General features: G+C 45.6%; 1 protein-coding gene across 1 annotated transcript in view; it reads right to left on the bottom strand.

Moving 5' to 3' along the window:
* Window positions 1-26763, bottom strand: part of RIC8B (RIC8 guanine nucleotide exchange factor B) — a 135038-nt gene that overhangs the window by 67254 nt on the left and 41021 nt on the right. Inside the window, exon 4 of the mRNA XM_063447784.1 lies at window positions 8024-8118. Coding sequence (XP_063303854.1) covers window positions 8024-8118 — 95 coding nt within the window. The remainder of the gene's footprint in view (window positions 1-8023; window positions 8119-26763) is intronic.

The following is a 26763-nucleotide window of genomic DNA, read 5'->3' as shown; positions in this document are numbered from 1 at the left end:
TAATTGGGGAGGCAGGGTTACTTACCACTTCTTTTATTTAATTGGCGTACACTGCCCCCCATATATTCCTGTACACCCTCTGCAACCAACTAACCAGGGTATTAGCCTATTTGGCGTGTATGACAGTTCAGGGTGCTACTGGAAGGTTATTGAACCGGGGAGTCAGTGTTACTTACCCACTTGATCACTAAGTTGGGCGTACGCTACCCCCTCTATTTCCCTATACACCCTCTGCAACTGTTAATTACCAGCTTAGTTTGTATCGCTTCTGAGTTGATACCATCATATTTTTTGTTACATTTTTGTTCCTATTTAACTTTTGTAACAGGCTCTGTCCAGCTACACCTTGTAGAATTAGACCGGGGGAATTTTTTATCCGCCTATGAGCTACTTTAGAACAGCTTTTTTTTTTTTTTTTTTTTTTTTTTTTCAGCTGTTCAGAATAGTGAATAGCCACATAAATTCACTATATACTCGGCTCACACCGGTCAGTACTTACTGTACCACGGTAGTCTCCTAGGATCACACATACCAGTATCCTAGGTGGGACTAGACGACTTACACATTTATCACTGTACATATACTTCACATTATCTAGTTACTTATCGATCATTATTATTTTTTTGTGGTGTTCGTTTCTTTCCCTCAAGAGGGATAAATAAAGGCTTTTAATTTCTATTATTAAGTTCTATCTCAAGCTCCACTACTGGCAATTTGTGCAATTTGCTAACGGAACTCAATCTTTCTGGGGTACAATTCTGATTATGGGTGCATGGATTCTCTTTCACCCATTTCAGTTTTTTCTTATGTTATTATTGCCCTTGGGTTATGCCCTACTTACCCTTCAACCATTTACAACTCTAGTGGATTGATCAGTTGGTCTCTCCACTGTTGTTGCACTTTCTATCGATTAATTAGGTTTTAATACCTGGGTTGCTATTAAACCATACTGTTTAGACCAAATACAGTCATTATGTCAGGTTTTTTGGCAAATAAACCTGACAGCTCCATATGGTGCAAAGATGCAGCGAATGTGTTTTCTAGTGAACAACTAAACACAACAGACATACCATCAGATATTAACCAAACGTTTAATACATTGAATAAACTGTACAGACAGCAAATAAGAGCTAGCTGGGAGATATCTTCTCTTGACAATTACCTCAAAAAAGATATGATCCCGAGAGGCCTGAGAGTTAACAACATCCCCTCTTCCCACTCTGACAACCCGGAATTGGTAAAAGAATGGGAAACGGCGGCTGGTATCTGTTCAAATACCTTCATGGAAATCATATGCAAATATGAAAAAATCAAACTTGCAGAAATTGACAAGAAATTAGGAGAGGAAATTGTTAAAACGAGTGACTTTCAAACAGATCCGGCATTTAACCAATTAGAGATCAAACTCAAACAAAATTTGGACAAATTCCAACAATCAATTAAATACAGGAAACACTCCAAATTTATTCGGGATCTCAAAGACTACAAAACAGGTCACATCTATGGCAATTTCTCCCGTAGAACCAGAACCAACTCAGACAACATATTGACCTCTGATTATGACTCTTCTGACACAGATAGTGAAAACAAACAACAGAGCCAACAATCTACCCCCTCAACCTCTAATCAAGCTAATACTAGGGGAATCCTAAAAAAAGGGGTTAATTTTTTAGACCTGGATTACTTGGACCCCCCCCGACAAGTATATCAGACCCGCAACAGGGGCAGGGGGGCAGGGGGACGATTCACAAGGAGAAGACGGTACTAAACAACCAGACCCAGATAATTAATCTCTCAGACCACACTCTGAATCATCATGAAATCAGTGTATTGAAAAAAGGCCTATCTTTCGTGCCAGTACCAGCTTATAACAAATTCATATGGATTAAGGACCTACACTTGTTCGTCAGAAAATTGGCACTCTGCAAATACCATCAATTGCAGGCCGACAAGAAAGCCAAAGCACTTGGCCTTTCGGATAGAGACTATGAGGGCCTCATGACCCTAGTATCACTGTTGGAAGAGAATGATACCACTACTCCGGAGAATCAGACAAATTTGAAACCAAAAAGTAGGTTTACTCCCCACATTGGTAACTTTAGGAATATTGAGCTCTTTCTGGAAGCTGTTAAGTTCGAAATTGAAGACATCAAGAGCACAGACCTTGACCTATATCCAAATATGAACTTGACCAAACAGGAACGGAAGGCCCTGAAGTCCCTAAAAGATGATAAGGAAATTGTTACTAAACCCGCAGACAAGGGTGGAAACATCGTCATCATGCAATCATCCAATTACGTAAAAATGGCACTGAAAATACTTGATGATAATGCAACTTATTGTGTGCTCCAAAAGGATCCGACAAATATCTTCTTAGAAGAATATAAACGAATTTTAGACATGGGTCGCAGTGGAGGGTTGCTATCTAGGGATGAATATGAATTCATCCTTAATAGATACCCTAGGATAGCAACCTTCTACTGCTTACCAAAGATCCATAAAAATCAAAAGGACCCTCCAGGACGCCCAATTGTATCAGGTGTAAATAACCTCACGCAAAATGGGAGCATTTACCTAGACAAGATTCTACGCCCCTTTGTTGAATCTCTCCCGTCCTTTATTCAGGACACAAAACAGACCTTGGCACTCCTGTCCAACCTCAAGCTTCCTGAACCCGTAAATTTATGTAGCCTGGATGTGGAAGCCCTTTATTCCTCTATACCCCATGAGGGGGGTTTACGACACGTCCAGCACTACTTGGAAAAAAGAGGAACTAGCTACACAGCTCACTCCGAGTTTGTCTTAGACCTACTGAGATTCATTCTAACACACAACTACTTCCTCTTTAACGATAAGTTCTACCACCAGGTGCAGGGAACCGCTATGGGGACGGCTTGTGCCCCATCATACGCCAACCTGCACCTGGGTTGGTGGGAGGAAGTAGTAGTAAGATCATCCAAATTCTCACCTTTTACTCCAATGATACATCTATGGGCTAGGTACATAGATGATATCATAATAGTATGGAAAGGAACATCTATGGAATTTGATCTCTTTGTAGCTCTCCTCAATGAGAATGATCTCAACCTGAGGTTCACTTCAGAATTCGGTGGAAAGACTCTGAACTTTCTAGACTTGACCGTCTCTATTGACAATCAACAATCTTTGCAGACGACCCTTTTCAAAAAACGGACAGCATCTAATAGCCTACTATATTGGGACAGCTTCCATCCAAAGTCCCTGAAGCAAGGCATACCAATCGGCCAATATTTGAGGGTTCGTAGGAACTGCAGCTCCATGCAGGAATTTAAAACCCAAGCCGACATCCTGCGTCAACATTTCAAGGACAAGGGCTACCCTAACAGGTGCCTTAAGAGAGCCTATAGGAGAGCCATTGAATCGGACAGAGGGACCCTACTGGCAAAAAATGCACCTATTATTTCCACCAATCCTCCACCACGCATGATTGCTACTTATGATGCTGGATGGGACAGAGTAAAGTCAGGGATCCAAAAGTATTGGCCTCTACTCATGAGAGACATACATCTCAAGAAGATTTTAGGCCCAAATATTGACATGACAGCCAGAAGAGGCAAAAACCTGAGAGACCTTCTGGTACCAAGTCACTACCAAGCACAACGACCCCAAACTCGAACCTGGCTGAGCACATCTATTACCGGGACATTCCAATGTGGACGATGTGTCGCATGCAAACACATTAAACGTGACTCCAAAAAAATCTCTGACAGTGAAAACCAACAATTCTTTAACATCACCTCATTTTTCAACTGCAACACTGCAGGTCTAGTATATCTCCTTACCTGCGAGTGTGATCTCAAGTATGTAGGCAAAACTTTCCGCCCCTTCAAAGAAAGAATTAAAGAACATGTCCGATCGCCTAAACTGAGCGTTGAAACTCCCATTAGCCGCCACCTCAAAGAACACCACTCAGGAAAATCGCATGGCTTACGCTTCTGTGGAATAGAACTCGTAAAACGGGACAAACGAAGGGGTGACTATGATAAGTTCTTAAGACAACGGGAGAGCTTTTGGATATATAGGCTGAAGACTCTACAACCAAGAGGACTCAATGAAGGGTTCTCGTTTGCACCATTTATCTAATGCAACTTCCCTATATCTCAACAATATCATCTTCCGCACTTACCTGCAGTATTTGAGCAGTATAACAAATATACCCTAATCTCCACAGGTCGGTTCTGACCTGATATACCACACACATTAATTATGTGTAATTCCATTTATGAATTTTCAACTATCTGAAGTATTCCAATTAATAAGTTTTTTAAGTTTTTTGGTTAATAATCTACGCAAAAAATCTCCTCAATATTTCCTGCATTTATTTACAACATTGGAGCAGTATGCAAATAATAAATACGTCCACAGGTCTGACCTGACCTGATATACCACACACATTAACTGTGTGTATCTTTAACTATGAACTTTAAATCATCATATATATACTACTTATAACCTTTTGGTTAATAACCTACTGGCTACTATGCATATGATACTATTGACATCTTTTGGTCGCACAATTTGGTGCATTTTATGTTCTTATGAAATTCATTCCCCTCATATCGCTACATCCATTGACGTACAAGGGGTTAATTCCCCTGAGCAGGCTGTCAGTCACGTCTAAGGCTCCGCCCAGAATTCGGACAGCCTGTCACACTCACTGACGTCATTTTTCCCTGAGGGGCTGGCCTTATGAGGGTTTAAAAAGAAGCGCCAACCCCACAGTCGGCTCAGCTCTTGACAAAGGCGCATGCTGCGCCGAAACGCGCGTTGAGCGTTAACCGACAAACCTTGTCCTACTGAGGATAAATATTTAGCTTACGAGCGTCATTTTCAGTATGTCCTAGTTAGGAAAGTACTTTGGCAGCTTTGGGTTCTATCGAGGAAGGTTCTGAGCATTTAGCGTTATGTCTTACTTAAGCAAACCATTTAACGCAAGAGCAGTCCTTCTTGGTCTGATTAAGGATAGATAGTCAGCTGCAGGTTCCTATCTAAGCAAGTCCTGAGTATTTAGCTTTCTAGCGTAATTAACTATACCGCTCTACTTAGGATATTTACTCACGAGTACTATCTACAATGTGTCCTATTTCAGGATAGCAAGTTTGTTTATTTTAAAACAGTTACCGTATTCTGGCTAATTACTTAAGTTTCTAAGTGCTGCCTTATCAGGAAAATACTCTCTATGTAGCACGTCCCGTTCACACGGTGCCGCTGCCACTTAGTTTCAATCCAGGTTTAATCCAAGGGTCACTCTACTCTATACCTAGATACCTTGCTGTCTCACGGCTTATATGCCGTACATATAACCCTGTTGCATTAACCCTCAGTTCCCCTGGTAATCACTCATTTGTTTTGGGGATACCTGGGACATGTACCCTAGGACATCTAACCCACGAAGGGTGTCCGTTGTATATTCAGTGGGAGCTGGGAGGATTTGAATACCACTGGGGCTCCAGCAAATGAGGATACTAAGAGAGGTCTAGGCATATAATTCCGAGATTCTTACTTGCCGTTCACTCTCCATTTTTTACTCTCTGGGAGCCCAGGTTTGCTCTGGGAAGGTCATTCGGAATATTTTTAATTGGGGAGGCAGGGTTACTTACCACTTCTTTTATTTAATTGGCGTACACTGCCCCCCATATATTCCTGTACACCCTCTGCAACCAACTAACCAGGGTATTAGCCTATTTGGCGTGTATGACAGTTCAGGGTGCTACTGGAAGGTTATTGAACCGGGGAGTCAGTGTTACTTACCCACTTGATCACTAAGTTGGGCGTACGCTACCCCCTCTATTTCCCTATACACCCTCTGCAACTGTTAATTACCAGCTTAGTTTGTATCGCTTCTGAGTTGATACCATCATATTTTTTGTTACATTTTTGTTCCTATTTAACTTTTGTAACAGGCTCTGTCCAGCTACACCTTGTAGAATTAGACCGGGGGAATTTTTTATCCGCCTATGAGCTACTTTAGAACAGCTTTTTTTTTTTTTTTTTTTTTTTTTCAGCTGTTCAGAATAGTGAATAGCCACATAAATTCACTATATACTCGGCTCACACCGGTCAGTACTTACTGTACCACGGTAGTCTCCTAGGATCACACATACCAGTATCCTAGGTGGGACTAGACGACTTACACATTTATCACTGTACATATACTTCACATTATCTAGTTACTTATCGATCATTATTATTTTTTTGTGGTGTTCGTTTCTTTCCCTCAAGAGGGATAAATAAAGGCTTTTAATTTCTATTATTAAGTTCTATCTCAAGCTCCACTACTGGCAATTTGTGCAATTTGCTAACGGAACTCAATCTTTCTGGGGTACAATTCTGATTATGGGTGCATGGATTCTCTTTCACCCATTTCAGTTTTTTCTTATGTTACAACTACATGTTTGTTTGTCCACCCATTGTAAAGCGCTGCGGAATTTGTTGGCGCTATATAAATAATAACATAATAATAATACCACCCAATAGTAAAGCCTAGTGGCACAATAATAATACAGGGCACAGAGTTACAATACCATACATGACATCATGACACTGCTCACTACACATAGCAGTGAATCAATATAAGACACACTAGGATGCATGGAAACACTGAGATGCGTGCAGAGAATAATGCATGTATCTCCGGATAGCTGCATTGCATATCAACAAGATGGCAGCCACTGAAAATGGGTGGCACGTCAATTTTGAGTAGCAACTTACAGGTTAGTGCTTTTTTATAGACTACAAGCTTGTTTGAGCAGGGCATTCATCATTTCTTCTTCCTGTATGTCAAACCTGCATTCTTACAGTTACTTGGATGAGTACTTTACCCTGTGTACAGTGCTGCAGAATATGTTGGGAGCTTTAAGAATCATGAAATGCTGATTATTCAAATTTAAAAACTAAATTGTTTGTTTTGATACGCAATCTGAATATGTAACTCAAATATGTACTCTACTAATTTGACCAGGTGCGTTATAAAGGCTCACATCAGAATGGCACTGTTGGCACTATTTTCCCCAAGTACAAACTTCAAGTATTATAAATCACTCCAGTGCGCCACTACCCATCTCCACTACATCAGCCAGAATGCTGGAAGCTCCCTCCCTCTTTAGCAATATGCTGGGGACAATAATAACACTGTCTTCGGAGTCCCACTCCCAGCATATCAGTAACAGTGGGAGTTACAGTCCAGAGCATCTTTATAAATAGATCCATTCCTAATATTGGTGTGTCTCTGTTACCTTGAGATTAGCTACATGCCTTAATAGAAATCACAGGGAAGCATTTGTGAGCTGCTGTGCATTCACAGTAATCACCTCCCTGCACCAATCAACATCTCCACATAGAGATGCATTTGCTTCCTACATCTCTAAACAGAGCCAAACATCAGCCTCGTAAAGACTTCAGGACCACAGCAGTAAGCATCAATACTAGCGGTCTGAGTGGCAGCCATTAGAGCTTAGGAAGCCATGTACATATGGCCTTTTCTATTTATTTAAAAAAAAAAAAAAAGTGTTTACATTGCAGAGGCTGCTTTCTTAACATTAAGCTGCAGTGGTTTTGGTGATTTCATTTTGGAGTGTTCCCTTAACATAAATCAATCTCTAGCAGGCACGATATACATGTCCTGGTGCTACCCCAAATTGAAGAAACCTCAACCTTAACCCTAGTTCAAACTGTGCTGATGTCAAATGGGCCCTAAAGACATGAATAAAAAGGCGAACTCGAGTGAGTTCATGAGAAGTAGAGGGAAAAGTGCCCAAAATGCAAAGTATGAGTTTTGTGTGTAAAGGCAGTAAACTGTCTGCATGTGATGGCTGTGAAACATAATTGTATCTCCTATTTTAATTATGAGCTATATGCTCATGTGTTTTAAAAAGAAAAATAATTACTAAACTTACATAAAAAGTGTTTTTCAAGCATAAAACAGGGTTAGATTTTGGTGATAATTGGTGTTTAATGTGTGGGAGCCCAAAACAAATTAACAAACCTTTGCAGTTCCTCTGTTTTATCTTCTGATGGCCCACCGGATAATAAAATGTGGCGGAGAATGGCAGTCAGGTGTCGAAACTGGTGTGAATCACTCTGTTCAATACAAATTGTGAAAGAAAATGACACATATATTTTGATAAATACCAACAAAGAATCTTTAAACTAGACTCGGGATGCAAATGGATTTTCAAATTAAAAATGTACCTCACATCTGGTCCCATGGAAATTGAAAACTCACCTTTTTTGGATGTGTCCCCAAAAAAAACGGTATGACTGATCTGAGAAGCTGCCTGGTGAGGAAAAGACGTACTTGTGGCGTCTCTGGCTGGCATGGAACCAGATGTCAAGTACATATCTATTTTTGTTTTGTTTTTACATCAGCAGAGCTATACATTTGCTAATCATTTGGCTAGCATAATGTATGGATTAAATTATTTTAGCTAGTTCGACACAAAAGGACATCATTTAAATTTAAACAATATCGAGGCACAAAAGGTGCAGAAAAATGCAAGCGGTGATATAAAATGGGAAAAAAATGGTTTTATAAAAAGTGCTAAAATGGAAATTTAAGCAATGCCTACAAAAATGACTAGTCTGCACTTTACATGTATTCCTGACACTACAGGTGTGAAAAAACCCATTTTAGGTCCCTGGCACCCCTTAAAAAGTGAAAGCACTCTCATTATTTCCAGCGCATCACAGGTCCAGTTACGGCTGGCTCCGTGGCTGAGACCATCAAATTGTATCATCGCAGCCAATCCAATGGCTTCCTATAGGAAAGCATTAGGAGGGTATTGCGCATGTATGGTAAAAGGCTTTACTGCACCAATTAGCATCTCCTCAGAGATGCATTGAATCAATGCATCTCTATAAGGAAAGTTTAGCACCTCCATACAAAGCATGGAGATGCTGAACGTCACTGTGCACATTATGCAGTACTGACCCAGGAAGCAGCTCTAGTGGCCATCCAAGTGACATTAGAAGTGCTCCTAGGCAATAATGTAAACATTAACTTTTCTTTGGAAGGGAAGTGTTAACATTAAAAAGCTTGCAGGGATAGACTTTAGACACCAGGACAACTACATTAAGCTGTAGTTGTTCTGGTGACTATAGCATCCCCTTAACTGCATTAGAGTATTGCAAAAATCATGCTGTCAGGTGCATAACTTTATCGATTACAAAATGAAGTGGTAAGAATTGGCTACTTGGCAATAATTATAATTTATTTGTATGGTGCCAACAGATTCTGCAACACTAGCTAATATAAGAAAAGGGTAAATAATTAGTTTGCCATACAGTAAAGTATAACAAAAACATAAACAAATGGATAGAGTATGCATTGCTCTCAAGCATGAAACAACTGTTTTGTCTTCTAACTAGACATGATCTATATGATGACAAAGTGAGCAGACATCTCCAAATCTCTCCATCAGACAGACACAATAATCCAGTATCATGTGATTCTCCAACAGCTGGACAATAAACTGTACAGACCAATAAAAAAAAATAAAAAATACAACAAACACATTAGGAGGCAAGTATTAACCCCTTAAGGACACGTGACTGAAATATTCTGTCATGATTCCCTTTTATTTCAGAAGCTGTGTCCTTAATGGGTTAAAAAGAAGGTGGGTGAGGAATGCTGTAGTCAAAAGCTTCTGAACAAACACAATTATACATACAGTCAATAGTCATAATAACAGATATGTAATCCTAACACTACAGTGCCCTAGTTACCGTGTAAGTGACCAGGCCAGCGCTGCCAGGGATAAAAAGATCCTGCAGAACTGCAATGTTTTCAGCTGCAGGGTTAACCCCTTAAGGACACATGACATGTGTGACATGTCATGATTCCCTTTTATTCCAGAAGTTTGGTCCTTAAGGGGTTAAAGGAGGGGGCGGGGGAGGCACATGACACCAAGACCACATCAGTGAAATGAAGTGGTCTGGGTGCGTATAGTGTTCCTTATTCATATTCATGAAAATGTGAACTGTTAGAAAAGCAAAGTACATTTTAAAATTCAGGCAACAATAGCCAAGTTGTGGAAAGAAAATCTTCAAGTCACGTTTTCAGTTTGATTATTTTTGCCTAAGCTTTGAAATTCACTTTGAATGCCTTTCAATTCATACTTTAATGACCAACCTTGCACTGCCCTAACAAGTAGGACAAGTTTCACTTTTTTCCTCTCAACTGCTATTGGAATTTTTCCCTATGTAGGAGATAAACTGCTTTCTGGCAGATCAATCGTTCTATAAAGAGGATTCAGGAAGTTAAGTATGGTAGAACATACTAGGAATAATTTCTTGCATCTCTAAAGATAGACTGAACAGTTTTTTTGTTTTTTTTTCAATTCTTTATTTTTGTCGTGCATGGTTGAACAAGAAGACATACGCTGCTACAACAGCAGACATAATCCCAACATTAACACAAGTTCAAATGTATGTGGCATTGAGGTGGAAGCACATTTTTAAACAATTTTTTTAACAAATGTAGACGTAGTTAGACCATCTAGTGTTATACTGCATACGAGTATCAGCATCAGTAAATACACGATTAGAAAAATTATAAAGGTTATAAGCGGTAGAACAAAAGGCATAAGAACAAGTTACGAAGCAAGATATGTTGGTTACTTTAACCCGATTGTGCATTTTAGGTAAATTAGAAGTGTAACGTGTGCATAGGAACAGGTTTAGGTAGTGCTAATGCGTACGGTACATGGTAGGCACGATAAAAGTATGATGCTTAGGGAGACATGGGCTATGACCTGTTACATGACAGACAGCGGCTGGTCCAAACTAATCAGCGTCATAGCGTGTTGGGTTTGCCTAGTTTTAACCTAGAGGGGGGGGAATTAGGTAGGACATGAACGAAGAATGTTAATCAGCAGGCCTAGTCAGTTTTCCTTTTACTATCTGAGGCTTAACAGTATACGTTGTACAATTAATGTATGGTGCCTGTTGGTTTGCTTGGGAAGTGGGGTGAAGTGGGTGAGACGGGTATGTGCCTCTCGATATTATAAGTGTGGTGACTAGTTGTTTGCCGGCTGCCGGCGACATCCTCGCCTGTAGTAAAGGCAGATTAACCAAGCTTAGCAGGAGGGTGATGCACCGTCTGGTGGCTTTATCTGGGTGCAGCTTTTCATGTGTCAAAACAGTGTCAGCACTATCACTTATCTGCACTGCTACCTCGTTGCGTCGTCCGTGGTCATTTAGTCGATCGGTGTATCTGGGGGCGGTTTACGTCAACGAGCAGGGTCTGGCCCCGGAGTCGTGGCGAGGGATGGGGTTTATGATGGTCCGAGTCAGGGGTTGCTGTGGCATCACTGCCTGTCCAAGCCCATCTAGGCGGTAGCGGTCCGTGAAGGTGGAAATGCGTGCATGGGGTTACCTAGGGGTCTGTTGTGCCCTGTGGCGAAACCAGCTTCGCCACTGTGAACTGGAGAGGCCTGGCTGCTAGCCTCCTGCCCGCTGACTATGGCCCCTGGACATATTGCACTTTAAAGACTATATTTGGGCATGTACTAATTTATATTGCTGCTACTGGCCCTTTAAAATCAGCAATGGACATTTTGGGACTACTGTCCCTTTAAGACTGTGAAGCATATCCTATTGTACTGCCTATATATTGTATATGTATTTATGTATGCAGTTAACCTGGGTTATATATATATATGCAGCCTTCATCTGATTGTTCGGTAGAATCACTCCATTCATTGTATTGAGGAAACTACCGAACAACCAGACCACCCAGGACTAAGTGTGCCTCCAATTACCGTTTGCAACAATGTTGCAAACGGGTAATTGGCAATCATGTAATGTGTTCTGTGTCCTCTGGGTGGCCGCCATTCGGGAAACAAACACGTGGCGGCGGCCATCTTAAACTACCGAACAGCGGTGTTTTGCCGTCGAGTGTCTGGAACTAAAATCGGACACTTGACTAGGCAAACACCGCTGAGACCTCCATACTTCCAGAAATTCGTATGGAAACTACCGAATGACCCGCCGTTCGGTAGAAAGAACCCCACAAACAAGGGAATTCATTCAAACCCTCTCCAGGCTCTATAACACAGGCAATTCGCCTGTTTTCATTCCCTTGTTTGTGACCGACCGCAGGGCCAAAATGCATGGAACTGTTTTCGGATACTTTACCCATGCGGTCGGTCAATACTTTAAAGTTCCATAACTCCCGAACCATTCATCCGAATGACCTGATTCTTGGATATGTTGTCCCCCTGAATAAGGGCTATCAGGGGATACCTGTTTTGGAGGTGTAGCATATGTATTTGGGGTACATCCAGGAATTGGGGAAAAAGGTGTACGGTATAATTATGTTAAGTGCTAATCTAAGGGGAGGAAATGTGTGGGAGGTACATCCATGTGATTGGTTAAATTCATCCTCCCCCTGGGAGTGTCCTGTATGTACTTGGTTGTAATAAAAGCCAGACTGGGTGTCCCAGTCCACAGTTCCTGCTTAACCCTCAAAATGAAGTGTCGTCTCGTTCTTGGGGGGGATTGGATTGTAAGCTGACTGCCAAGAGTGTAAGCCGATTGTATGCTTTTCTTGTTCAGCTGTTCCAGTTCGGAGTGTTATTTCGTATCCAGCTCGTGAGTTCTGATGTTCTGCAGTAGCTGTGCCTGTCTATGGAAAAGGGGATTATCGCCTAAACGCATTTTTTCCCTTTTATGCTGAAACGGTCCGTTACAATTGGTGGCAGCGGTGGGATCGTTCCTACAACCAGAGGGACAGCTACAGACAACACCATTCCTGGATTACAAAGGGAGGGCAACGCCAGTACCCGTACAGCGACCCTATCTACGAAGGATTTTGGGAAAATGGGCAACACGCACACCTGGGCAACACACACACCTGAGGAAGAGAGTGAATTAGAATGGAGAGATAATGCCCGGATAGAATTATGGTATGATGCCCTGGAAGAAGTCCAGTATCAACGGCAGCAGCGCTTTCCTGGTGCCGCATACCAGTTGGAGGAACAAATGGCCTGGCGGATGCCGCTTCTGGGGGACCAACCCGGAGGGGAGCGGGTAAGACAACTTGAGTACCTCGTGGAAAGGGAACTGAGCCTGGACGTCTCATACCGGGCACTGTGGTGGTGCACTGTCCAGCCAGAGACGTGGAGGGCAGAGGGCATCCAGCCGGAGGGGGATCACTACACTAGCCCTGGCCTGTTGTGGAAGGCCCTAACAGAAGACGTCGACTTCGGCAGTCCAGCAGAGTCACGGTACTGGGCTATCGTGCATTACCGGAGTGAGATGTTACAGGGCCCGAGATCTATTGGACTGGGACAAGACCTCCGCCGTTTCGCTGGCATGGAACAAGGGCTGGAGATGGACTATGTAGAACTATTAAATTCCGGCCAGCCGCAGAGCAGGGACGCAGACCGGGAAAACTGGGTGGCAGACCCAGACCTGCTAGCCTACAGCTGGGAAAACGGGGCCGAGGTACCTCCTGCTTCACTACCAGCTGCAGAAGTGGGGGACCTCATGGACTGGCCCTGGAGAGACCCACAGATGGCCGGGGGAGATGGGACCGAGATCTCTCTACCGGCCCTACAGGGATGCTGGGCAGTCGGCCCAGATCCCCAGCGGCAGTGTGTGTCCCAGGGAGCAGAAGGTGCAGTCCTTCCTCCCCAGCGGCAGTGTGTACCCCAGGGAGCTGATGGTGTCGTCCATCCTCCCCAGCGGCAGTGTGTGTCCCAGGGAGCAGAAGGTGCCGTCCTTCCTCCCCAGCGCCAGTGTGTACCCCAGGGAGCTGATGGTGTCGTCCATCCTCCCCAGCGGCAGTGTGTGTCCCAGGGAGCAGAAGGTGCAGTCCTTCCTCCCCAGCGGCAGTGTGTACCCCAGGGAGCTGATGGTGTCATCCATCCTCCCCAGCGGCAGTGTGTAACCCAGGGAGCGGATGGTGTCGTCCTCCCTCCCCAGCGGCAGGCTGAGTTACAGGGGGCAGAGGTTGTTGTTCCTGCCCCCCAGCAGCAAAGTGAGATGCCAAGAAGGCAGTGTGAAGTGAAGGGAGAGGAGAGCAGCGTCCTCCCTCCCCAGTGGCAATGTGTGCCCCAGGGAGCTGATGGTGTCGTCCATCCTCCCCAGCAGCCGTGTGGGTCCAAAGGAGCCGAAGGTGCAGTCCTTCCTCCCCAGCGGCAGGCTGAGTTACAGGGGGCAGAGGTTGTTGTTCCTGCCCCCCAGCAGCAAAGTGAGATGCCAAGACGGCAGTGTGAAGCGAAGGGAGAGGAGAGCAGCGTCCTCCCTCCCCAGCGGCAGTGTGTGCCCCAGGGAGCTGATGGTGTCGTCCATCCTCCCCAGCGGCAGTGTGTCCTGCAGGGAGCAGAGACAGTCAGTCTCGCACCCCAGCAGCCGGACAAGAGAATGACCGGGGAGACAGCTGGTCCCCCTTTCCACCAGCAGAGAGAGTGGCAGGGAGAGGAGCCTGCTAACCCCCCTCCCCAGCGGCAGTTTACCGTCCAGAGAGAGGAGCTTGTTACACCCTCTCTCCAGCGGCAGCCTAACTCACCAAGGGGAGATGTTAAGCCCCACAACTGTGCAGATGGGACCGTAGTCTCTGCACTTACAGCACAAGGGATAGGGACGGTCGGTCCTGTTCCCCAGCCTCAGTGTGATGGATCCAAAGGGGAGACAGTCGGTCTCCCCCTCCGGCAGTCGAGCTGCGCACCTAAAGGGGAGACAGCCAGTCTCCAGCAACCAGACGCCCACCAGACTACTCCCGTGGTAGTGCTGGCAACAGGACAGAGTACCGCTGGTCTCTGCCCCCTCAGCAACCCACCAAGGCAGCCTACCCGTCTCCCACCCAGCAGTGGTGAAACACCAGAACTTGGACAAAATCCTTCCTCACCCAGATGTAGTAACCGGTTAGTGTGGGTGGGCTGCTCTGTTATTTCTGTTTTGTGGGTGGGTTGCTGGACTAACCAGGGCACTGACCGGCAGAAAGTCAGGTACCCTGTTAGTCTAATTGGCCAAGGGGAGAAATGTGGCGAAACCAGCTTCGCCACTGTGAACTGGAGAGGCCTGGCTGCTAGCCTCCTGCCCGCTGACTATGGCCCCTGGACATATTGCACTTTAAAGACTATATTTGGGCATGTACTAATTTATATTGCTGCTACTGGCCCTTTAAAATCAGCAATGGACATTTTGGGACTACTGTCCCTTTAAGACTGTGAAGCATATCCTATTGTACTGCCTATATATTGTATATGTATTTATGTATGCAGTTAACCTGGGTTATATATATATATGCAGCCTTCATCTGATTGTTCGGTAGAATCACTCCATTCATTGTATTGAGGAAACTACCGAACAACCAGACCACCCAGGACTAAGTGTGCCTCCAATTACCGTTTGCAACAATGTTGCAAACGGGTAATTGGCAATCATGTAATGTGTTCTGTGTCCTCTGGGTGGCCGCCATTCGGGAAACAAACACGTGGCGGCGGCCATCTTAAACTACCGAACAGCGGTGTTTTGCCGTCGAGTGTCTGGAACTAAAATCGGACACTTGACTAGGCAAACACCGCTGAGACCTCCATACTTCCAGAAATTCGTATGGAAACTACCGAATGACCCGCCGTTCGGTAGAAAGAACCCCACAAACAAGGGAATTCATTCAAACCCTCTCCAGGCTCTATAACACAGGCAATTCGCCTGTTTTCATTCCCTTGTTTGTGACCGACCGCAGGGCCAAAATGCATGGAACTGTTTTCGGATACTTTACCCATGCGGTCGGTCAATACTTTAAAGTTCCATAACTCCCGAACCATTCATCCGAATGACCTGATTCTTGGATATGTTGTCCCCCTGAATAAGGGCTATCAGGGGATACCTGTTTTGGAGGTGTAGCATATGTATTTGGGGTACATCCAGGAATTGGGGAAAAAGGTGTACGGTATAATTATGTTAAGTGCTAATCTAAGGGGAGGAAATGTGTGGGAGGTACATCCATGTGATTGGTTAAATTCATCCTCCCCCTGGGAGTGTCCTGTATGTACTTGGTTGTAATAAAAGCCAGACTGGGTGTCCCAGTCCACAGTTCCTGCTTAACCCTCAAAATGAAGTGTCGTCTCGTTCTTGGGGGGGATTGGATTGTAAGCTGACTGCCAAGAGTGTAAGCCGATAGTATGCTTTTCTTGTTCAGCTGTTCCAGTTCGGAGTGTTATTTCGTATCCAGCTCGTGAGTTCTGATGTTCTGCAGTAGCTGTGCCTGTCTATGGAAAAGGGGATTATCGCCTAAACGCATTTTTTCCCTTTTATGCTGAAACGGTCCGTTACATGCCCCCTATCATTAAGTAGGAATTAAGTAGGAATTGTCTGCCGGGAAGCACGGGGTGGTGATGTAGTAGGCAGAAGGGTTCCCCTGTGTATGCGGGGGGCAAAAGTTGAAGCCATGGGGCCCATCAAGGTGTGCCAAAGCCCTAGTGATGGTTGGGGATGGGGTTACCGGGAGAACAATAATAGTGTGTTGGGTTGTCAACTGTCCGACGAAGTCGTGTCTGTGAGCGTCCCCAGGTGTAGTCTAGTGATGGGAGCGTGGTTAGGCGGGGGGCCTAGTATCTGTATCAGTAGTGTACGAGAAACTTTAGATGCCAGAATGGGTAGGCCACGGCTGAAATGCGTAACCAGCATCCAGGAGACGACATGCAGGGCTACTCTTGGTTGGGGGCAATTAACTCCTAGTATACCTTGTGATGTCAATGAGGATTAGTGCTATTTTGTGCGCCAGTGTATAGTAAGAGCTACCTCCGTTAAATTGGTATGACAGGAGAAATGTCCGGCAATCAGGGGTTAATAGATCTCCTACGTATTTGTGGCACATTGTGGTACATGTTAAATTAAATATATTTGTCCATCGTCCATTTGTTTATTTGTAATTGTATTTGTATGCTGGGATATCCTGCAGAGGTCGTCATATTACCGTCCCATGTGCCGTTCAGGTAGTGAGTGCCACGTAGGGTTCGGGTGTGTGGCCTGTCGGCACAAACGGGATGGATCTCGCCGGGTCCCATGAGTGTGAAGGAGACGTGTCACTCCCTTGTCCTGTCTGTGCGAGGATGTCTGGTGGTAGGCCCAGTGCCTGTAAAAGCGGTGTTGCGTCGCTCAGCTCTCGGATCTGATGAGTGTCCGTCCCCTGGTGTACGGTGAGTATGTGGGTCATTTGCCATCTGTACTTGAGGTCTCTTTGTCGGAGTAGCGTGGTCAGCGGCTGGAGGGAACGTCTCCAGGCTAGGGTGCCTCTCGAGAGATCGGGGAAGAAGGTTAAAGTCATCCCTTCGAAATGGAACGGCGTCTTTCCCCTCAGGGCATTCTGGACTGTTGTCTTGTCTAGTCGAGTGTGGAAGGTAAGTATGACGTCCCGTGTGGCCCCGGTCGGTGCCCTTGGCGGTTTGGGGATCCGGAATACGTTGGCAGGGGCAATCTTGCTGGCCAGCGCTGGTGGTAAGATATTCGCCAGGAGGCGTTCAACAGCTTGGGCTAGGTCTGCCTCGGAGATCCCGTCCGGGATCCCTCTTATCTTCACGTTATCACGCCGCCCAGCGTCTTCCTGCTCCGCCATGCGGTGTTCGAGGAGTCTCTGTTGCCGCTGGATGTCTTGGACAGTTTGTCTGAGTTCCCCAAAGTCTTGGTTAGTGGTTCGGGCTGTATGTTCCAGCGTATTGAGGCGGGTCGTTATTCCCTTTAGGTCTCCCCTCAATGCAGCGATGTCGTTATGCAGATCCTTTTGGTGGTCTGCCAGTAGCCGCGTGAGGGCCGCTATTGTCACCGGAGCGGTGTCTGGGTCCATGGTAGTCGGCTGTGTTGGTCTCCCCGTCTTGGGTGCCGGCAGATATTCCTCTCCAGAGAGGTCATCCGAAAAATCGGAGCATCCGCCATGAAGCGCCGCCATGTTGGTCCCGCTTGCCCCGCAGGCCTGTCCCCACATATCGCCAATCGTGAGTCTCGGGGAGTGTTTCTCGGTCGGCATTTTCTTGTTTTTTCGCCCCATGTCGCTTGTAGGGGGTATATTGCGTCTTTGTGGTGACTTGGGGGTACCCAGCCTGGGTTTTCCACCGTTTTTTCCGTTTTACACGCGGAGCTGTTAGGCCTTGCGACTGCTTGCCTCGGTGGTCAGGCTCCGCCAGACTGAACAGTTTTTAATATGGTACTTCAGTAGTTTAATGTAATGCAAGTCAAACTTTAGCCTCTGAGTACTCAGAGTCTTATAGGGAACTGGACTGTAGGTTGTTTACACAAATAAAATAGTAATTTAAAAAAATTACCAGTGGGATGCTGCTTTATTCATTTATTATTATTGTGGCTGAGCTCCAATACTTGAACAGAGTACCACTGCCAAAGCCTCTTTCCTTTTTAAGCAGAGTGTTCAAAATTTGATGAAGGATTAATATATAGGAATACTTTACAGGGTTCTAGTCAGGGCTGGCGCTACCTGTAAGGCGGACTAGGCAGCCGCCAAGGGCGCCCCTTGGGAAGGGGCGCCGCCAGGAGCGCCGGCCCCCCTCATGCTGCAGCCGCCCGAGCGCTCTGCAGAGAGCCTCAGGCGGCTGCAGCTTTGCCCGGGCTGGTGCGTCCATGAGGGCGCACCGCCCGGGTGCAGCATGAGGAGAGGGGCTGACAGGAGGGAAGAGCTCAGCGCTCCCTCCTGTCACTCCCTCACTGTAGCGTGGCCGAGCCCTGTATGGTCCGCGGGTACAGGGAGCATCTGTCTCCTGTACCCGGCCAGACTAATAGAAAATGCACACTGAGTGTGCACTTCCTTTTAGTCGGGCCGGGTACAGGAAACAAAAGCTCCCTGTACCCGCGGACCATACAGGGCTCGGCCACGCTACAACACAGGTAGGGGAGGGTGGCACCGTGGGGGTATAAATGGAAAGGGGGGGGGGAATAACTGGAAAGGGGGGGGGGAATAAATTGACAGGGGGGGTAATAAATTGACAGGGAGGGAGGGGGAATAAATTGACAGGGAGGGAGGGGGAATAAATGGACAGGGAGGGGGGGATAAATTGACAGGCAGGGTGGGGGGAATAAATTGACAGGGAGGGTGGGGGGGAATAAATTGACAGGGAGGGTGAGGGGGGAATAAATTGACAGGGAGGGTGGGGGGGAATAAATTGAAAGGGAGGGGAAAGAAATTGACAGGGTGGGGAATTGACAGGGTTGGGAGGGGGAATGAGAGTGGGGAGGGGAGAAGAGGGTGACAACAGGGGAGACGAGAGTGACAAGGGAGGGGGGAGAAGAGAGTGACAAGGGAGGGGGGGAGAAGAGAGGGACAAGTGGGGGGGAGAAGAGAGTGACAAGGGAGGGAGAGGGGGAGAAGAGAGTGACAAGGGAGATTGACATCCATCTCACACACACACACACACAATGCACCCCTTACACACAAAGACAATGCACCCCTTGCACACAGAAAAACACACAATGCATTACACACACAAGCAATGCAACCCTTACACACAATGCATTCCTTACACACACTCAATGCACCCCTTACAGACGCACACACTGCATCCCGTACATACACAGAAACACACCTTGCAGCCCTTACACATACAAACACAGATTCACACAATGCATTCCTTACACACATATCAGGACATCCCCTACTCCACTTCCTGTGAACAAACTCATTGGTGGAACATGAAGGTGGACCCTGGGACCCAGACCTTGAGCTGTGCAAAGGGCGTTAAAAAAGGGCGGGGCCTAGCTAACATGGCCGACGGACGTGTCTGAGGGGAGCTCCTCAAACAACCACAGCGAAAATCACAAAAAAGCAGCTCAACGACTGCTAAACCGAGGCTCAAGAGCTACAATCAGAACCCCACACTGAAGGGGATCACCCATAAGCGACTGAGGAGCACCGTCCACGATCCGCGACCAAAATACTCATTGCGGCCTACCTGAAAGGCGGACCACATGGAGGGGAGATACGGCCGGTCTCCCAGCCACCCGCTGTCAGAGCGCCATAACCGACCCGATCCCCCCCCCAGGACCAGAGGGGGTTATCCCGGTCCCACCTGGGGGCCCAGCGACTACAAAGCATAAAGGACTCACCGATCACCCAGGTTACTCTTTCACAACAAGCTGAACCTAAAATGGCAACCGAGGAGGAGAACACACGGATGCCAGCATGGGAGGCACGATTCAATGATACCTTCGGCAGAATCTGTGCAGCGTTCTGGCGCCGGATTGAATCTCGTGCAGCACAGCCACAACCACCGTTGCAGCCAGCGACCGGGCATCCTCAGACAACAAGAATTGTCCAGCAGCCCATAAGCCCAGAAACATACAGAGCGCAAGGCACTAGTGTACCAACAGGTCGCATCGCCCACGTGGAAGCCGCTGCCGCTGTGACCGCTTACCCTTCATCTGAGCTGGGCGCTCACCAGGAGGAAATCCTCCATAGCCTGCCATACACCCAGGGAGACCGGGCTCCGGCAGATCCCTGGGCCTACGATCCTGGTGATGGGATCAATGGCAACTGGGCAAGAGCACCCACTAAGGCCTCAGGCAGAAGACAGGTGGCCCCTGGACGCAGTGACCCCACGGCACTGAAGCGAATCAGCCGACCTCACCGCCGGAGAAGCGCACCATGTGGAGTGGGCTGAATACAACTACAGACACAATTGTACATGCCAGTTTCTGCCTGGCGACCTCACTGGTACTTAGCTGGGACTTTGGACTGGGAGAGTTGCAAACCAATATCTCAGTTGCCTGGCTTGGCACGACCCCAAGGGGTCCATTGATACGCAAGTATTATGCTCTAGCATTGCCTACATCAACAGCTAGCCAAACCAGTTAAAACATGCCTATCATATCTCAAGTGAGCACTGTATACCCAACGTCCTAGCGTATCACTGCACAATTGCAATATCTTCAATGCTAATACTGCTTGCCTTACTGTTGGGATTACTTACGTTTGATTACTTTGGTGTTCGTTAATTCTCACAGGTCAGCTGTATCCTCAGCTTGTACTGCAAATACTGACCAGGCCATATTGCCTAGCATGCTTGATTTCCTCACTTAACCTACTCTAACTATGCTGACCTTTTTGTTACTCACTGTTTATTATGAGCTCACTCTCACTGTGGGCAAAATGTACTAGCAGACCCAGCCATAAGCAACACATACTTCATCCCTACCAAGGGAGTACACTCACCTGGCACAGCTGGCTGTACGCAGGCACCACACATAAGACCAACACTACCCTCGCCACCTGCATGGCGGTCACAACAGCTTACCACCGCACACATACATCGACACACCAGCCTGAACCCGAGAACGTCCATCACAGCAGACTCTGATAGTACAGCTCCATCCTCACAAACCACTATAGTGCCGCAGCATGCTTCCACACTATACCACACCTGTGCTACTTTCATTGTCATGCAATGTCTCAACCCACTCTTGCTTGTGACTGTGATTTTTATCAATATGCAGCAGTTAAATAATCATAACGCAATAGCTTGTTATAAACTACCCTAAGGATTGGCAAAGGCACACCAGATGACTCATGGTTTAACCTACTCGGTATTATACTGTTGGAATATTAAGAGTAGTTCGTGCACTGTTAATTTAGCATGTTACATACTGGATCTTATAATCCATTGCCTGAATTTCCATGCTACAGTTTAAACTTAAAAAATAAGGCATCGTTACCCTTGAAATGATACATAATGAGGTCTCATAAGCCGCAGATATGGCTATTCTGCACAGCTACGTTTACGCATATTTTGTTAGTTACCTTGAAATCGCATGTTTACTATCTACATAGTGTATCAGCAGGTTGCTTCGCACTGAATAGCTATCTAACAAAATAACTCAGACGATTCCAACGTATTAACTAAAGTCCAGGTGAATAGCATGACTGTATTTGCACTGTATCTACATTGACTGCAGGGCTCCAAACGTGGCTGCAGTATTATGGTAGTAACTTAACATAACCGTTGTTTGCTTACCTTCAAAATGCTTTATATAAGTTTTCGTTAATCGACTTAAACAAAAAATGTGGCATTACTAAACAAGGAAATGTATCCACCTAATGCTAATGATGTATTAACCCCATCCTGTGAACAAACCGTACATTATCCTTTTCTCTCTTCTGTATCCCATCTCATATGCCGCAATAAAACGATAAAAAGATTGAAAAAAAAAAAAATGGAGCTGCTTCCCGTTCTCCTAGAACATTGATTTTTGTGACTACAGTTACAAACGGCCTCCAGAGCCTGTTCTACACCAGACCAGTGGAGCCAGACTGCAGCTAGAGCCCATCATCATCCTCATCTGGTTGTAAGTAGGCAATCTAGCATATTATTCGTGGCACTAATCTCTAATTTACCTCACATTAAAGAAACACTATAGTCCCCAGAACCACTGCAGCTTAATGTAGTGGTTCTGGTGTCTATAGCCTGTCCCTGCAGGCCTTTTAATGTAAACACGGCGGCACTGCAGCACTTGCGTTAGTTAACATGGCAGATCATATGGGTGGGGCATTGTGATGTCATATGGGGGGGGCGGCAAACTTTACTTTTGCCTAGGGCGGCAAAAATCCTTGCACCGGCCCTGATTCCAGTGCACATATTTAAACACAGACCCCCCCCACCCACCCCCGGTAAGGGGTCATTAACTAGAACAATGTAGATACCATCTGTGTCTGGGAGACAATTAGATCAACCACCGCTAATTTAATTAACCTCTAGACAACAGGGCTCCTTAACAGAATATCAGCAAAAACATACTTTTAGACACCAGTAAACTTCACATAAGGTATCCCCAGATAGGTCATCCCTAGCATCCTAACTGGTAAAATTCCAAGTGAGGAATAGTTCCACGCAGAAGGTTTCCTTGGAGCATGTAACTTGCACAGTTTTGTCAGATTTCAGGGCGCTTGGTCTGGTAGAGTCTCCTAAGAGAAGGCAAGAGCCATATTAGGGTGATTATCATTCCTTTCTGTTAAGTTTGCACAGTCTTGTAACATGGCTACCCCTTTGATCAATAGTCCGACAGACATAGCCAGATCCAGAGTGGTCGGCTTGGGGACATCTGAGAATAGTTTGCTTTGGCTTAGATTTCGGTTTGCTGGGACAATACATCACCACTATTGTTCTGTTTGCCTGGCCAATATTGCATTGTGAAGTTATATGACTGAAGGCTACCGGATGCTCTCTCCCATCATCCCCGAACCGTCTCAGCACTGCTCCCAATCCAAACATGGAGGCATCTATATTGAAGATAAAGCTTTGGTAGGGCCAGATGCAGCCAACACTGGGGCATTGGTTAGGTCCATCTTTAACTGTTGGAAGGATCCCTCCGTGGACCACCGGACCTGTGGGTAAAGTTTTTGTTTTTTTTGGTCAGGTCAGTCAGAGGTTTGGTGATGGTGCTATAGACCTTTAGTAACCGACTGTACCCAGGAAGGCCTGGAGCCTGGTATTGTAGAAAAGTTGGAAGTGAGGTGTTCCAAGTGGGACCTCAGTTGGCAAATCCTATATAACCCTCACTTCCAAATAATGACATCCGGTACCCCAGTCAAGATGGGCACTAGGGAGTGTATGTATAGTTCCCACGTCCATGCTTACTGCTACAGTAATTTCATTCTAAATTATAAATCCTGTGAGGCTGTACCAGAGTCTGAGTGTCTCTCAGACCCTGGGCATCCCGACCATTAACCTTGACCAGATGCCAGTGATGTGGTCTCTGGCAGCTTGCACAGGGTCGGTCTCACGGAGGACAGACTTTGGGGTATTCTATCTCTATCCTTCGAGAGATATCAGAGGTGCCCCAGGACGGGTCCTTATGCAGACATTGGATGGCAGTCTTAGGGAGGTTAATTGGTTGTTCATGCAGATCAGTTCCTTTGGGGACAATTACTCTTTATATGTCCAGACAAGAAAAAAGATGTAATGCTAAAATATAACTTTTAATAAATATCAAAAAATAAATATAAAACGAAACTAAATAAACCGAATTACGTGAAAAGGGATAATTGATCATTTGTTACAGAGTCTTTAGAGTGCAGCCTTTAGTTAAGAAATACTGATCTAAGAGGATAATAAAAACTAATTAGGCAAAGCTAGACTGGTCTGAAATAGGAAGAAGAAAAATATGTGCGTCCGAGGGCACCTATTGTTAGTAGAAAGAGGACTAGATTAGCTGCTTATCTAATCGAAGTTATACCTCGACTGAAAGTGTAGCGATAAATATCAATAGTATAGTTATAGCTAAGCCTGACCAAACCCAGAAACATTCAAACCTAATCCAAGTCTAGCAGTCTAAGCAGGTATACAACGCCAATACCTCCAACAGCCAGACTCAACCGATACTGAAAATCTTAGACAAATATCAGTAGGGAGATCCACAGTGGCTTGAGAGTTCTGGGAGGTTTATCGGAGTGAGCCCTGACGCGTGTTTCGGTTGCAGATAATTTTTCCATTGTGAAGGTTGGTTGTGAGAGGGTTTGGCTGGAGGCATGAGGGGGCAGGTGCTGTGATGGGGTTGCTACTAGTTCGCTGAAGTGAGCGAGCTTTACTTTGTTCTGCCCTGCAGTATTTTTGATACTCGTCCGCCAGCCTGGCCACCTCTTCCACCATTAGAGGTCGTCTGTCCCTCATCCAATATCTGACCAAGGAGCAGCATGGTTGCAGAACTGCTCCAGGACGAATAATTGTAGGGCATCCACCAAGGAGATAGCCTGGCAGCCCTGAATTTTATTATGGGATGCCTGCTACATGTGGTATGCCCATTCTGTATGGGAGTCGGTTTCCTTTTTGTAAGCCTCTACATTTTCTCCTGTAGGCCTCGGGGGGTTATGGCTTAACGTGCTAAGAGTTTCTCTTTAACCCTCTTATAGTTCTTAATGTTTGTGTTGGGAACTGCACATCACGCCTCATCTGCCTGTCCAGTCAGTTTGCTGCTCAGGATGAAAACCTAGTCTGTTACATCCAAGTCCTGAATGGCACACTGACTCTCAATCTTGGAGTTAGCCATCAATGTCATACTCTCTATCAACAAATACTTAGAATGTAGAGTAGGACAATTTCCTCACACTTCCTCCTATCAATCCTTGCAGTGAAGCTGTATCTCCCACTGGGAATCAGCTCCGCTGTTCCCTCGCCTTCATCACCACTGTAATCTGTGCCTTAATCTGGAGTGCTATCACTGCTGGTTGATTTGGACTCTGCATGAATAGGATCCATCACACATCTTTCTGGGACTCTAATTCCTCTGAGCTTCGGTGTACAAGGTGCTGGAGTGATTAATCTCCATCTCAGTGAAGAGTGTGGTTTTAAACTTGTTGCTTGGCACTCGTCCTCAAGCCTCCAGCAAGTCATTTAAAGTGCTCAGCTTCAGTAGCCAGTACTGCTACTCCATTTCCCGATTTCCTTACCGGGATGTCCATCAAGGAGAGAGAGCATCCCAGTGCTGCCACTAGATTTAGCAGAGCTCCCGGACTTGACCAGAGTATCTCCGCCAAAGACTCTCTCTACCCTACAGAGTGTGCAGTGATATATAGCAGCCCACCCAAGCATCAGTTGAAACTTGATGAAGGGTGAAACCAGGAATACTTTACTGGGTTTAAATGCACGTACGCTATATAAACATTGGGACACCTAACAGGAACTTTTAGGACATTACATTCATAGACATTACTATGTACTTGGTCCCCCCTTTGCAGCTATAACACTCTTCATTATTAGTATACCAAGTAGATAAATTGGGGCAAAAACACTATATATAATCAATGGGTGAAAATGCAGCACCAACAATATACCCCTGTAATATGGTACAAAGTAATGTAAGAAGAGAAAAGTGTTAGTGCGCAGTAAATATGTGCTGAGACACCTCAAATGTTATAAAGTGACTCAAGAATGTACATACAGTGATAATATAAAATCCCAAATAAGCACCTTATGTGCAAAAAAAACCCACTGACAAGTGTATACTTATAGCCTGCCAGTAGGTACAGCTGGGTACTATAATAAGGGAGACAAAAAAAGAGGGGTGGGGGGACAGAGAAAGCACTCCTAGTGCAATAAAGTTATTAATATAAATAAATGGAAACAACTGCCTCTTTAAGAAAATGACTCCCAAATAAAGAGTAGTATAAGCCCCACTCCCGGCTATCCTGCCCAGGGAGGATCAGCACCTTGGGTACGTGGGATCCGAGAAAATGCTCCAGTGACTACAGTGTCAGACGAAAGATTTATTGATACGTATAAAAAAGCTCCAATCAGCAGCATTAAAAACAGAGTCCACCGCAAGCTCACCACATCATATGGGGATCTGATGCCGTGAAGAGAGTAAAACTGCAATCTTCCTCCCTCTGGAAATGGTGTCTCTCGCCGGTGGATGAATCAGAATCACTTCCGAGTATGCCGATCACGTGGTCACGTGACGCGTTTCGCCCCGCCTCTTGGGGCTCTCAAACGAGCATAATCTCCTCCCACTGGAGATCGTTTTAAATGCAATGTGTCCTAAGGCCGTGATCCAATCGGCCATTTAACCTCATTAAGTCAGTATATGGAATATTACCATTTACAGTCTGTAAACTGTTAAAAAAAAAGCTGTTAAAAAAATTTATGTAATCATATGAGAAGAGATTTTCTAAAAAGATAAAAACAGTATTCAGTGAAAAAAATTACATCTATAGGGATTATACTGTAAAATATTATATGTAGTCCATATACACACACACACACACACTACTCCAACCAAAAAAATAAC

This window comes from Pelobates fuscus, chromosome 3, assembly GCF_036172605.1.
Source record: "Pelobates fuscus isolate aPelFus1 chromosome 3, aPelFus1.pri, whole genome shotgun sequence".
Lineage (NCBI taxonomy): Eukaryota > Metazoa > Chordata > Amphibia > Anura > Pelobatidae > Pelobates > Pelobates fuscus.
The sequence above is the reverse complement of the archived record's forward strand: the minus strand, read 5'-3'. Positions and strand labels throughout refer to the sequence as shown.